The sequence below is a fragment of the Phytophthora infestans genome, genomic scaffold (genome assembly GCF_000142945.1).
Source record: "Phytophthora infestans T30-4 supercont1.4 genomic scaffold, whole genome shotgun sequence".
Lineage (NCBI taxonomy): Eukaryota > Oomycota > Peronosporomycetes > Peronosporales > Peronosporaceae > Phytophthora > Phytophthora infestans.
This window is the reverse complement of record NW_003303755.1, coordinates 2,182,549-2,196,285: the sequence shown is the minus strand read 5'-3', so window position 1 is coordinate 2,196,285 and position 13,737 is coordinate 2,182,549. Positions and strand designations below refer to the sequence as shown.

The following is a 13,737-nucleotide window of genomic DNA, read 5'->3' as shown; positions in this document are numbered from 1 at the left end:
CGTGAACTTCTCGCTTGATGTAGGTGAATGGATTCTCTTTCGGTGAGCTTCGTGAGAGCACTGCCCACCTGCTCATTTTTCAATCAGCCTCGTGAACGCTGCATCGCTTGCCACCCGCCCTCCAACATCTCCGCTATGCAGTTCAAGAGTGTCGCCTCCACTCTGCTCGTTGCTACGGCCTTCATCGCTTCAATTCCTCAAATCAAGGCCGAGTCCATCTGCACGCTCAGTGACTCTGAAATGTGTGCTGTGGATACACTCACTCCGTCCGACGACGACGGCAGTGTTCTTATCTACCCGGGAGGAAACACGCGCTGTGCTTTTGACGACTACACCGATTCGGCGACGACGTTCTCAACGAACTCGACGTATTTCTTCCAAGTCTTTCCGAACGGGGGCTCGGACAAGTCGAAGTTGATGATTTTCTTTCAGGGAGGTGGCGCATGCACTGACGAGGATACCTGCTCGTTTGGCTTGCAATGCTCCCTGGGGGCTAGTGCGACGCTTTCTACAGTTGCAACCTCAAGTAGTGCGGGTGTACTGAATCATTCCATCTCGGACAATACGTTTAAGGATTGGAACATTGTATTCGTGCCGTACTGCACCGGGGATGTCCACGCTGGAAACCGGATCTTGGAGCCGTACGAGAGCAGCATTGCAGAGGCCCTTGGAGAACCACAATGTCTCGGATTGAATTACACCATGTATTTGAACGGCTACAACAACACCCAAGCAGCGCTGGACTGGGCTCTGGAAAATTATCCGGACGTCGAAAACCTCATTGTAGGTGGCGAAAGTGCTGGTTCGCTCGGTGCACAGCTTCACAGCGCCCACATCGCGGAATTGTGGAGTGTCAGCGCCAAAGGCACACGGTTTTCGGTGATCGCAGACAGCTACGTCGGTGCCGTGCCCGCGAATCATACGGGATCACAATCGCTGCACTTCACTGGAGTATGTGACGTAAATTTGGGCATGCCTGCTACTGTCATGGCAAAATGCGACGCAGAGACTGCTACAACGGTTGAGATGACAGAATCATTGATCGAAGATGTACCACAAGGCAATTGGCTTTTCATCAACAGTTAGGGAGATCTGACACAGCGGTACTTCTATGCGCTTCTCGAGGAAGATATCGAAGGCTACCCGCTCACTGATCAGGTGTCTGAGGAAAATTTCTATGCAGACATGAGCTTGATCTTAGAAACTTACCAAAGTATCAGCGCTCGCAGCACTACGTTCTACGTCGAAGGGACGAAACACGTCTTCTTGGCCGATATGAACTTCACGACTTATGAGAGTGACGAGGGGCTGATGCTCGGTGATGTACTCAATGCATGGTTAGTCTCGGATTCCAGTCTGAACACGAACTCGGGATCTACTGAGGCCAGCACAACCAGCACAACCAACACAACACCTACTGCGAGTATAACTTCGACATTGACTACAAGCACTACCCCTTTCTGTTAGTGAAATACCAGACCTGAACGCAACAACTCATGACGTGAAAATGAAAGTAACTTTCTTGAACAACTGCATTGTACTTAGTGTCATTTTTGAAACGAACCTGGCTGGGTCTTACACAGCAGTCTCAGGCAGCTTTGGAGCAGAAGTCTCGGCCTCGTGCTCACGATGCTCAGCGTTCTTTTCCTTCGGCGGAATGCTGATGACGCGCTTGCCACACAGCGAGTAGTGGTAGCCCGGTTCGAAACGGTCTTCAATGTTCGTACGCACCAAAAAGAGCACCACAAAGCCGATACACACGATAACAAAAATGACCTGAATGTTGTCAATGTACGCCTCGCCCACGCTCATGCCGTCGGCAACCTTGCCATTGTATGCGTTGTTGAAGGTGATGCCGCCAACAACGGCACCGAAGGCCAGGGACGTGAGAATAATGCCGTGCAGGGGACCGACGTTGTAAGCACCGAACATGTCGGTGACGAGGGCCGGGATCGTACCAAGACCACCACCGTAGCTGCATGTGAGTACAAAAATCTCGATGACGAAGAACGTAAAGCTTTCGTGGCGAATGACCGTGGGCAACGATCCGATCACAATAATCTGCGCACCCAAAGTGAAATAGTAGAGCACTTTGCGAGCGAATGTCTTCTCCACTTTGAAGTAGCGCACGAGGAAATCCGAAATGGACGAGAACGCTAGACGACCGCAGCAGTTGAACACACTGTTGATAGACACAATGTCGGAGGCAGTGTTTGCGCTCTTGGCGAAAATGTCGGTACACATACCGGACAAGCGAGATAACACGATGACACCGAAAAGCTGGTTGGCGAAGAACATGATGTACATGAAGATGTAGTCGGGTGAGAGAACAGCATGCTTGAGCGCTAACGGCTGGGTAGGAGTCTTGGAGGAAACCAGGGTCTCCTTCTGGTCCGCACCCGTGGGTGTTTGAACAGGCTTGTAGGCAGTACTCAACTTCTCCTCAAGGACGTCGCTCTCGTCGATACGATCACCGTGAATGTTAAGACCGTTAACAGTGAAGTCAGGTGGCGGGACGCGAAGAACTAAGACGGAGGCGTACATGACAGTGCACATGATCGTGCCTAGAAGAACAAACATCCAGGCAAGGCCAACAGCATCAATGGTGGGCAGGTACACCTTGCTCCACACAACGGACCCTGCACCGGAGCCAGCAACAGCGAAACCAGCGGCAGTACCACGGTAATCGGGAAACCACTTCTGAAGTGTCGATACCGGGGAAATGTAGCACATGCCCATACCGATAGCGGTGATGACACCGTATCCGATATAGATCCAGGCGATGGACTTGTAGTGAACTCCGAGGGCCGTGACGATGTGGCCGATCATGAATAAGGTTGTTCCGATGGACACAGCCCAGCGGGGCCCCTTTCGCTCGATGATGGGGCCCAGAGCTGCCGTTGCCGTGCCACAGACACCCATCGAAATGTAGAAAGTATTCACTGCGCGGCCTTTCTTGGCATCACCGTAGACAGCCAAGTCGATGGGGTGGTTGAGTACCGACCAGGCGTAGATACAGCCGAGGCAAAACTGCACTGCAAATGCTGCGATGAACAGATACCAACGCGAGAGCGTGAGTCCAAACATCTTGAAGTAGAGGCCAGGCAACTGGAAAAGGGAAGGCTTCTGTGTCAGGTAGCCGATTCCAAACTGAGCGAGTTCTTGGAGCTTGAGCTTTTGTCTGGTTGGCGCCTTCGGGTGGTTGTTGATGCGCTGGTACGCAAAGCACTGCCACCGAGAAAGCCAGCGACTTCGCCTGTCTGTTTGGGCTGCTGGGTGACCCACTGTGCCTAGCAAAGTTAAATGATCGGGTCAACCTGCAGCTTCTGATTAAAATCAAATCAAAAGAAATTGATTAACGCTGTAAACAGAATCCTACACATGACAACCTTTGCTACAAATTTAGTACATATTAATACATGTACTGCTTAAAATAAAGAGCTTGAAATGGGGTCGAGTGTACCGATAAATTCGCCGAGCGACCAAATAAAAAAAATGCTAGTACAAGTAATAGCACCAGAGAGCAACCATAAATTCGCCGATACGACCAAATAAAAAAATAATTGTTAAGCTTAGCACAAGCAGAGTATGGACCCAATCTTTGGATCGTTCAATGATGGGCCCCAGAATTGCCGCTGCTGTTCCAAATACACCCATCGCAATGTAGAATGCATTTACTGCACGGCCCTTCTTGGCGTCGCCGTAGACGGCCAAATCAATGGGGTGGTTGAGCACGGACCATGCATAGATACAACCGATGCAGAATTGCACCGCAAAAGCTGCGATGAACAGGTACCAACGCGAGAACGTGAGTCCAAGCATTGTGATTGAGGACAGTCGACTGGATAAAGTGAGGACTTCTGCGTCGGGCGGCCGATTTCAAACTGAGTGGGTGCATAATGCACTGCATTCACCTAAAGAGTCTCTCTAGTAGAGACTTGTCTCGAGTGGTTGTCGGGGGGGGGGGGGGGGGCGGGGTACATGTACATGTGAAGGGGCTTCCTGAACGAGTTACACAAAAAGTTTCATGTAGGTAAAACTGTTACTGGTAAAACAGATACTTTTTTTTCCGAATTTTAAAGCAAAACACTGTTGTTACCAACTTTAAATTAATATCAAGGAGTACCGGTACAGTATACGCCCGCGGCGGTGGTTGCGGTCACACTGCAAATCATGGACAGCGCCACAAAATGTAAGGAATGCTGCTGCAGCCTAGACATTTGCTGCTCCGTTCACTGAACGGTTCAGTGGTTGGGAATTTGATTGCCTCGATCGTGTGGATTGGCGGCGATGTCGCTTTTGTTTTGCATCTCCTTTTTAAATTGGCACTCTTTGCTGCACCCAACTGAAAAATATGTGACGAGGCTGCTGCAACCATCTCGCCTAATACGAGCCTAGCTAGTGCCAAACAAACCCCCATACTGCTCCCAACTACGCGCCCAGCTCAAGAAGCCAACGCAAAATTGTATACATCAAACGTGTATAGCCGGAAAGACACACTTACGAATGTGCGCGCCATGTCAAAGTCCGAAGCTGAGCGCCTTTGGGGGCGAAGTTAGAGCGTTAGATTTTCATGTCATCCCTTTCAATCAATACAAACAAATACAACAGCAACATCACTCTAAGCAAAACAAAGTAGTGGTGTATTGAACGCTGAGCACCTACAGCACAAGCTGTTGCACAGCTGGGTCCTTACGCTTCGATAAGCATGCGTATGTAGCGGTATCGCAGAAGCTGTAATGTATTTTTGTCCAGATACCCAAGTTGCTCAGCACCGCAAAAAAGCTCAAACACCAGGAGCACATCCACCCCACAATTGTAAAAGTCTGTCTGTACACCTAGTCCAGGATCGTAAATTGTACTGCAACATACGCTTCTTCTTGGCGCCAGCCTTTAGCAGCTCAGTCACTGTCCCAACGACCTCTGGTTCCAGAGCTATTCGATTATGTGGGTACTGCTCAAATATGTGCTTGTGAAGAGGATGATTATGCTTCAAGCGCGTCGAAGTAATCCGCAGCGAAAGTGTAGGTACCGTAGTATCGACTACTTGCACGCAAGCACAAATCTACGTACACAACACAAGCATGCCATTAGACAATCTACCACCCAAATTACACCCAACTGATACAATGGTACCCAACTGAGACCCAACTCGAAGAAACTACATATATCGCACCTGCACATCGCATTCAATAGACCTCGACTGCTGTCGCTTCCTAATCCCCTATCCTCGTGCCTTGTACTTACCAGCATGGGTACATACAAATGTCTTGCCGTAGTAAATTCATTCATCCGGAAGAATTGGCTGCTTCAAGCCGGGGTTTGCTCGGATTATTTTGTTCCGGACCTCGACTTTGTTCTTCGTCCGGACTCTAAAACACTATTTCGACACAATAAACAAACAATCCATCAGTAGTTATGCCACTTGTAATGTGAATCCTGGCTAGCAACGATAACAAATACAGTCAAGTGTACCTGATCCGTTTCCCTTGAATACTGTTGAAGGTAGCCCTCCAGGTCTTCCCAAGAATCAAATTGAGTGCGCTGAAGGGGTGGTGCCTGTGCTGTTTGCGATGTGGAGTCGCTCGAATCCGTGTGTACTGTGCTGGAAGTGGCCGACGACTCCTCAGTTGAATCTATCCACTCCTCATCGCTACACACGATACACTGAGGCTCGGAGCGGTCGCTTCACGGGCCCCCCAAGCCTCCAGCACCGGCTGCATTTGACGCGCAGCAGCCCGCGCTAGTGACTTCCATGCTGCTCTCGCTGTCCCCCCCCCTCACTTTCGAAATGAGTGGTAGTTGACAATGATATACACGAATACTTACTTGACGGATATCGACATTTCTGTCGACCGGGCCTCTTCTGGGGTAGGGGAAAATCTGGTCGCGATTTACGACGCTAAGTTGGGTGCACTACTCACTCCCTTTTAAATTCGGTAAGTGCTCCCGAATTTTGGAAAGAGTCCGAAATTATTATCTGTGAAAAACGGATGTTTCCTGTCGTGATGGTACCGCTCGACAAAAATGCTCCATCGCGAGTAAGCTCGGCAATTCAAATCGTCGGCAGCGGTCCAATTCACACAAACAGGCCACCAAGGCGTGACTCGCCGAGTTGCACGCGACAAGACGAGCTGTGCAGAGCGAACTTCAGTACATGTAACAGTAAAAAAAGTCATGATTGCATTTCCCTTTAAACTGTTTAACTTAGGCTAAAAACTGACGATGGCTTTATCCCAGTACCGGTACTATTAATAATAGGACAAATTGTAAATGCAGTCTGCAGGCATTGCTGACTGGCAGCAAGTGAATGTCTGTACCAGTAACGAGTTCATTAGACAATTTTTTTTTCCAAATTGACAGCTACATGTACTACGTAGTACTTTGAAGTACTGTGCATCCGCACTAAGAGAACGACAAGATATTATTGGACGATAGTAGAGCGTACTTATTATTTAAATTTATAGACGCTTTACTTTTTTACACAGCAGTCTCAGGAAGCTTTTCAGCGGCAGTGGCGGCTTCAGCCTCCTGCTGCTTCATCACATCCTTCTCCTTGGGCTGAATGCTAATCACGCGCTTGCCGCAAACGGAATAGTGGTAACCTGGCTCGAAGCGGTCCTTGGCAGTCGTGCGCACCAAGAACAGCACAGCGAAACCAATGCACACAACAACGAAGATGCCTTGAATGTTGTCAATGTAGGCCTCGCCCACAGGCATGCCATCAGCAATCTTGTCGTTGTACGCGTGGTTGAAGCTTAGTCCACCGGCGACACCGCCAATAGCCATAGCCGTCAGAATGATACCGTGCATTGGACCAATGTTGTAGGCGCCGAACATGTCCGCGACAAAAGCCGGAATAGTACCGAATCCACCACCGTAGCTGCACGTTAGCACGAAGATCTCAATCACAAAGAGCGTGTAGCTGTCGTGGCGGATAATCGTAGGTAGCGAGCCGATCACGATAACCTGGGCACCCAGAGTGAAGTAGTACAGCACCTTGCGGGCAAACGTCTTTTCGATCTTGAGGTAGCGGACAAGCACATCCGACATGGCGGGGAAGGCAAGACGGCCACAACAATTGAACGCACTGTTGATAGACACAATATCAGAAGCAGTGCCGGCGCTCTTGTTGAAGATGTCGGTACACATACTGGAGAGGCGGGACAGCACAATGACACCGAAAAGCTGGTTGGCGAAGAACATGAGGTACATGAAAACGAAGTCGGGCGTCAAAAGGGCCTGCTTGAGCGTCAGCTTCTTGATTGACGAACTGGCTGAGACCTCGTGATCCGCGCCAGTGGGCGTCTGGACTGCCCTGTAGCTGCCGTCAAGCTTCTCTCCCAGAATGTTCTCGTCGACACGGTCACCGTGGATGTCGAGGCCATTGACAGTGTAGTTAGGGGGAGGCACTCGAAGAACCAGGGCAGAAGTAAACATAGCAACGCTCATAATGCCACCAAGCAGGACAAACATCCAGGGAAGACCCACAGCGTCAATGGTGGGCAGGTACACCTTGCTCCACACAACGGAGCCGGCGCCGTAACCAGCAACAGCGAAACCAGCGGCAGTACCACGGTAATCGGGGAACCACTTCTGAAGTGTTGACACGGGCGAAATGTAGCACATGCCCATACCCGTGGCAGTGATGACGCCGTAGCCGACGTAGATGCAGGCGATGGACGTGTAATGGACTCCGAGAGCCGTGACGATGTGGCCGATCATAAACAATGTTGTGCCAATGAAGACACCCCACCTGGGGCCCTTGCGTTCGATGGTAGAGCCCATTAGAGAAGTCGCGACGCCAAAGACACCGATAGCAATGTAGAAGGCGTTCACTGCACGCCCCTTCGTGGGATTGTCATAGACAGCCATGTCGATGGGGTGGTTGAGCACCGACCAGGAGTAGATGCAGCCAATGCAGAACTGCACGACGAAGGCTGCGCCGAAGAGGTACCAACGCGAGAAGGTGAGTCCGAACATGTTGAAGAGATCAGACAGTTCAGGAGCTTGCCGGGGTTGAAGACGTCTGCTTGAGGGGGCAGATTCCAAACTGAGCAGACTCTCGGAGCTTCGAAGACGGAGCGTGGTTGGTGCTCGCGCGATGGGAATCCCAATGGGATTCCTTTTGGGATGTCTTGCCGCAAGGCTTTCCCATAGGATCTCGCAATGCGAGATCCTATGGGAAAGCCCGGGAAACGCCTGTCTGACATGCATGGGGCGTAGACACCGCGACGCCAAGACAGCAGCGAGTCGTGGTTCAATTAACTCCTTGGTTTGTCGGACCCATTTCAACATTGTTGAGAAGATTAGATTTGTCACGTTGATGTCTTGTTTTAATATTAAATACATGTAGTACAGTACTGTACCGATGCTGCAAGTGTATTAATACTTGTAAATCATACTTAAGTAACATGTACCGCACAGTATTCAGGGCTGTGTCAGGTAGTGGCACCGCCTTTTGTAGATTAAAATTGCTGTGTGCATGAAATTACATGTACATGCACTGTAGACATCCACAGTGTCGTGGATTCCACGACCCCTCTTGCTCATTCCCAACCTTCCTGACACTGTCCATGATGGACAGTGTGGACTCCATCATGGACGACAAGCTGCCTGTGATCACTTCGAATCGAAGTACATGTACATGTATAAATTTTACTTGAAGTACTAGTACTTCGATTCGAAGAGATCAAATACTAGATACATGTACATGTACACCATGGTACACATTTCCGAAGTACATGTATCATACATGTTCAGTACTGTAAAGTAGTACCAGTCGTCGACAAAATCGAGATCTGCGACCAAGACGAAAGGGACATACAGTATCGTACATTAGTTGCCTAACGATTCGTTCGTACGATGGCAGACGAGTGGGTCTCCGCTTACGGCACCCCCTCTTGAAAGCTCTCCAATGAAGAGGGCCGCTTCACAAGAGTATGTAGCGCATTACAGACATCTTGTACTGTACCTTAACTTAACTCTTTTAACTAAGTAACAGACAAGTCTGACTCTTGCAAGAGTATGTAGCGACTCGCTTTATACTTGTGCATTACATACCGTATGAAAAGGTGCCATTACCGGTAAGTATCATTCCATTCATACATATGACAGCTAATATTACATTTACATTGTATTATTAATAATACATGTACAGTACAAGGTGCTTAAAGCAGTGCTTTCGGAATACCCGCAGACAGAAATAAAATATCGCCACTATTTAATACAGTGTAGCTTGAAAATTGAGGATGGTCGGCTGGCATCTGTAAATGCACCATTTCGAATGTACACCAGGCTGAGCCACCCCACAACAAGAATACCCTTAGTTAGAAATAAAATGTTGGTTCCCGTATTTGCCCATCTCAACTTCGGCATTAAACTCCGGAGAATAATTTCTTGTCACATCTTATAATTATAAGCTATTACTGTAGTGACTGCAGCAGTCAGGGTTAGAGGAAAGTGTCGAGACGCAGCGACTTGCGATTGGATTTGCCACTGATCTTGTTCCACAATGCCTGACTGCATGTATTTTTTTTCCTTGTAAATGCCCAGTCTTAATTTCGGGCTCGTTGTTAAGCGACATGTCCGAAATTAGGACTGGGCATTGTAGGTCCCTAAATTTGAATCGGGGTCATCTTTTCACAATTTGGGTAAGCTCCGATTTACATGTTATTGTAATCACCATCCATTTTGTCCTATTCATCGACCGTTATTACGGGGATTATATCCTATTTACCCTAGCTAGCATCCGGAGAGTGAGTAAATCTGAAAGGACAAAAGCACAATATAGGATAACATCTCTAAAAAACAATGAAGCCTTTTTACAAGCAGTACTTTGTACGATAAAATTTGTTACAAACCATGCCTTCCTGCACACTGCATCGCAGAGTGTGCGTCGTTTATCTCTCGGCAGCACCAGAGTATTTAGCCATTTGCTGCATTAGTGCACAGTTTATATAATGACAACCTTTTGGCTACAGCTTTAATTTCATTGTGCTTGCAACCGACCTTTTGCAGTTTGTCTTAACTGCACGGAAACCCACCAAAACAATACCTCCTGTGCCGAGAATAGCCATCCACAGTTGAAACTGTGTACATGTACAGTACATGATGTACTTCGAAAACATCGTGAAGTAGATAGATTTGTCTGTTGACATTGAATGGCAAACAGTACAACCTCTCTGCACAAACCAAATATATAATATTAAGTACCGGGTACTGCTGTAATTAGTCTCGATCTCCGAGCTAAATTCAATGCAGGATATCGAGTACAGTACACCCACGATTCAGTACCTTCGTTTTAGGGCTGATAAGCAGCACTCAAAGAACTCGATTTGTGGTTGAGGGAGCGTGGAAGTGCTTGTCATTGAACGCCCGCTTTCCCATCGAATGCTGGGGTGCTTGGGGCTGCTTCCATTATTGTAGACTTTGAGCTCGAGTTAAATGATACCGGTAGCCACTCATTGATAACGTCACCGAGAAGCTGTCCTTTGTCGCTCTTGTAACTTGTAAAGTTCTTGTCCATCAGGAAGACGTGATGGTCACCTTCAACGAGAAATGTGGTAATGCGTGGGCTTTTGGTTTGGTACGCATCTATGATCACTGACATGTTCTTGTAAAGGTCATCTTCCGACATAAGATTCGGGAACGGGTAACCTTGGATTCCCTCGTCCACTAGGGCGTAGTAAGTTAATAACGCTGGACCGTATCACCTTTGCTGTTAATGAAAAGCCACTTGGTCTCAGGTTTGTCTTCAAGAAGTGCTTCAACAAGATCAATCGTTGTCGCATTCTCTGTACTACAGATCACCGCAATATCCGAACGGAAGGCAAGTCCGCTCTCACAGCCGCCAAAGTAATCTACCAGCTCAGGTACCGGGTGCAGGGGTGGGAAAAATAATATCAATCCCGTAATTACTGTATTATCCGGCTACAATTATTATTATTGGATCTGTCCAAAGTCAATATAATATGATATTGATCCAATAATATCAGTACAATACCGGTTTATACCAATATGTTAGAGGCAACTAGCTCTTCGCGCCAATCGTTCAAGTGGTTGACGGTCGTGCACAGACACGAGCACGAGCCGAAGCCTCACAGCACTCCCTCACTTTTCATTTGACCACGATGGCTCCGAACCGTGATATCTGCGCATTCTTCTACGAAGACAAGGGCCAAGGCGACTTCCGCTGTCAGCTTTGCGGTTCTTACCGCAAGCAGCAAACCGGTACCGGGTACTCGAGCCTGATGTCCCACCTCAACCTGACGCACCCCGACTTCAACGAGACCTACAGCGCATCTGCGGCTACGGACGCCCCCCTGTCCAACTTTGGGTTCGTGTCCGAGGCGACTCAGCATCGCTATCAGTGGCTTCAGTGGGACGTAGAGAGGCACATGCCCGTCTCCGAGGTCGACAACCACCTCACAAGGTCCATGTCGTCCTGGAAGCCCGTTTCGTCCAAGAGGTTGAAGGAAGACATGAAGAAGTGCTCCGAGAGCGTTGGTGTGCTGATCGAAAGCGAGTTGGGCAAGCTGTTTGGTGTCATGTGGGATGGATGGACGCACGGTACCACGCACTACGTCGGTATCTACGGTGTTTGCTACGCAGACGGCAAGCGCCGTGAGCGACTGCTGTCGCTGTCACCGCTGGAGGACGGCAGCCAAGATGCTGAAGTGCACATCGAGATGTTCAAGCGCGTGCTGGCGAGCTCATCCCAAAAGGTGCGGCCCACAAGAAGCTTCTCGGCCTGCTAGAGCACCTCAAGAAACTCGATAGTGTCTGCAAGACACTCCAGCGCGAGGACACCAGCATGGCGGACGTGCGTGTTTTGTTCGACCAGGTTGTTGACGACTACCCAGTTATGGCGAGCCATCTGCGATCGGCGGCGAAGATCGTCCATGCGCCGGCCTTTGAGGCAGCTTTGGTCAAGATTTGCAACAATGCGAAGCTCACTGCGTCTGAGTCGCGCGCAGTCCAGCGATTGGTGGTGGAGCCAGATGCTGCAACTGGTAAGAGGAAGGAGCGCTCGACGAGCGATTACGCCAGCGCAATTCTACGAGGGGGGAAGCAGATGCGAGCGGCTGGTGCTGCGGGTGTGAACTTTCATGAGCTGGCAAAGGTGGTGCCGCCCACCTCGAACACAGTTGAAAGACTGTTTTCGCAGTGCAAGCTCATTCTGACGCCTCAGCGGTCATGCATGCTTTCTGCAAACTTTGAGATGTTAGCATTTCTTCGCGTGAACCGCGACATGTGGAACGCGACTTCGCTCGTCGCCAATGAGTAGGAAGACTTGGTAGTTAGAGGCCACAATATACTTATATTGGCCCCGTTATTATTATTGTACTTCATCATATTCCCGTTATTATTATGGGACTCGATGTCTTGCAGTACAATTTCGTATTGTATTGTCCGAGGCCTGACCGGGTGACGTGCTGGTAAGACTCCGACATAGCTGTCTGCCATGACTGAAAACTGCGTGCCTTTGACATCAACATTCCACATGTCGGCGATGTGAGCACTGCAAAACTGGGCGCCCAGCGATCCAGCACTTGCACCACCAACTACGAGATTGTCAACATCCGGAAAGTTCTTAAGTGCCCAGTCCAGCGCTGCCTTGGAATTGTTGTATCCGTTCAGGTACATGGGAAAATCTCTTCCGAGACACTGTGGATTGCCTAATTGCTGCTCCATGCCGCTCTCGAATGCAGGAAGAACTCTGCTCCCAACGTGAACGTCACCCGTGCAGTATGGCACGAATACCACATTCCACTCCTTAAACATATTGTCCTCCTTGAATCGATCGATAACTCCAGCTCCCCGAACCGTAGCAACGGTGGTAAACAGCGCGTTCTCAGCAAGTGAGCACTCCAAACCGAAGGCACATGTATTGTTATCGGTACAGCCACCTCCGCCTTGGAAGAAAATCAGCAGCTTGGACTTGTCCTGGTTCGTGTTTGGAAACACCTGGAAGAAGTACGTGGAGTTCGTCGTAAACCCCGTCACAGAGTCTTGGTAGTTGTCGAAGGCGCAACGCGTGTTACCTCCTGGGTATACAAGTACGCTACCATCGTCGGATAACGACGAAAAACTTTCAACCGGACATGCTTCGGAGTCACTCAGAGTGCAAGTCGATTTGGCCGTCGCACGAGTTGCTGAAACCAGAACCGAGGCTACGCACAGAAGAACCGTCGCGAATAAGGAAACCATCGACAATAATTCACCAGGGATAATACGGGGTGCGCTTGACGAGGACGAAACAGGAATGCCAACAACCAGCGCAGCGACAGGTAGATACCGGTACAGTGCAAGGTTGATGTTTACACACAACTATTTAACGTGACTCAAACTCAAGCCGAGCATCGTCGGTATGCACCGGTAATGGGATTTTGACATAGGATACAGCACGCTATTATACCGGTACTTGTAGCATAATTTCATTGTCTCAACAATCTGTTTGTTTACGAGGAGGCATGTTTTACGAGAAGTTCTACTGCTACCGCAAAGCGGTAGCAAAAGGTGTAATTTCCGGTATCACCAGTGTGCGATCTGCATTTATATCCTGAGACATGCGCTTAGAATAACTTTGAGATGGGAAAGCAGCTTTCAGAATTTTAGAGATCCTCCAGCCATTCACCAAACTGGCCAGCAAAGCGAGCAAACAAGGGAGAGGAAGGCTAATGGTAAGTTGTATCTGCTTCTTTGGTCTCTTGTAGTGGCGCTGACGATTACATG

The 13,737-nt window shown here is 49.1% G+C and overlaps 5 protein-coding genes across 5 annotated transcripts; 1 reads left to right on the top strand and 4 right to left on the bottom strand.

Annotated features, from left to right (window-relative positions):
• Positions 1–135: 135 nt before the first annotated feature.
• On the top strand, positions 136–1,467 carry PITG_03543 (carbohydrate esterase, putative; the record flags this gene model as incomplete). Its single annotated transcript, XM_002906557.1, has 2 exons — positions 136–1,020; positions 1,087–1,467. 2 exons carry the CDS (start codon positions 136–138, stop codon positions 1,465–1,467), a joined length of 1,266 nt encoding a protein of 421 aa, XP_002906603.1.
• Positions 1,468–1,575: 108 nt separating this feature from the next.
• On the bottom strand, positions 1,576–3,087 carry PITG_03542 (Major Facilitator Superfamily (MFS); the record flags this gene model as incomplete). The annotated part of the gene is made up of 2 exons (XM_002906556.1): positions 1,576–2,345; positions 2,400–3,087. The coding sequence occupies 2 exons, from the start codon at positions 3,085–3,087 to the stop codon at positions 1,576–1,578; spliced, it is 1,458 nt and encodes a 485-aa protein (XP_002906602.1).
• Positions 3,088–5,284: 2,197 nt separating this feature from the next.
• Positions 5,285–5,846, bottom strand: PITG_03541 (uncharacterized protein; the record flags this gene model as incomplete). Its single annotated transcript, XM_002906555.1, has 2 exons — positions 5,285–5,372; positions 5,830–5,846. 2 exons carry the CDS (start codon positions 5,844–5,846, stop codon positions 5,285–5,287), a joined length of 105 nt encoding a protein of 34 aa, XP_002906601.1.
• A 634-nt stretch (positions 5,847–6,480) lies between these two features.
• Positions 6,481–7,983, bottom strand: PITG_03540 (Major Facilitator Superfamily (MFS); the record flags this gene model as incomplete). Its single annotated transcript, XM_002906554.1, has 1 exon — positions 6,481–7,983. One exon carries the CDS (start codon positions 7,981–7,983, stop codon positions 6,481–6,483), a length of 1,503 nt encoding a protein of 500 aa, XP_002906600.1.
• A 4,510-nt stretch (positions 7,984–12,493) lies between these two features.
• PITG_03538 (uncharacterized protein) lies at positions 12,494–13,212 on the bottom strand (the record flags this gene model as incomplete). Its single annotated transcript, XM_002906553.1, has 2 exons — positions 12,494–12,566; positions 12,647–13,212. 2 exons carry the CDS (start codon positions 13,210–13,212, stop codon positions 12,494–12,496), a joined length of 639 nt encoding a protein of 212 aa, XP_002906599.1.
• Between the last annotated feature and the right edge of the window lie 525 nt (positions 13,213–13,737).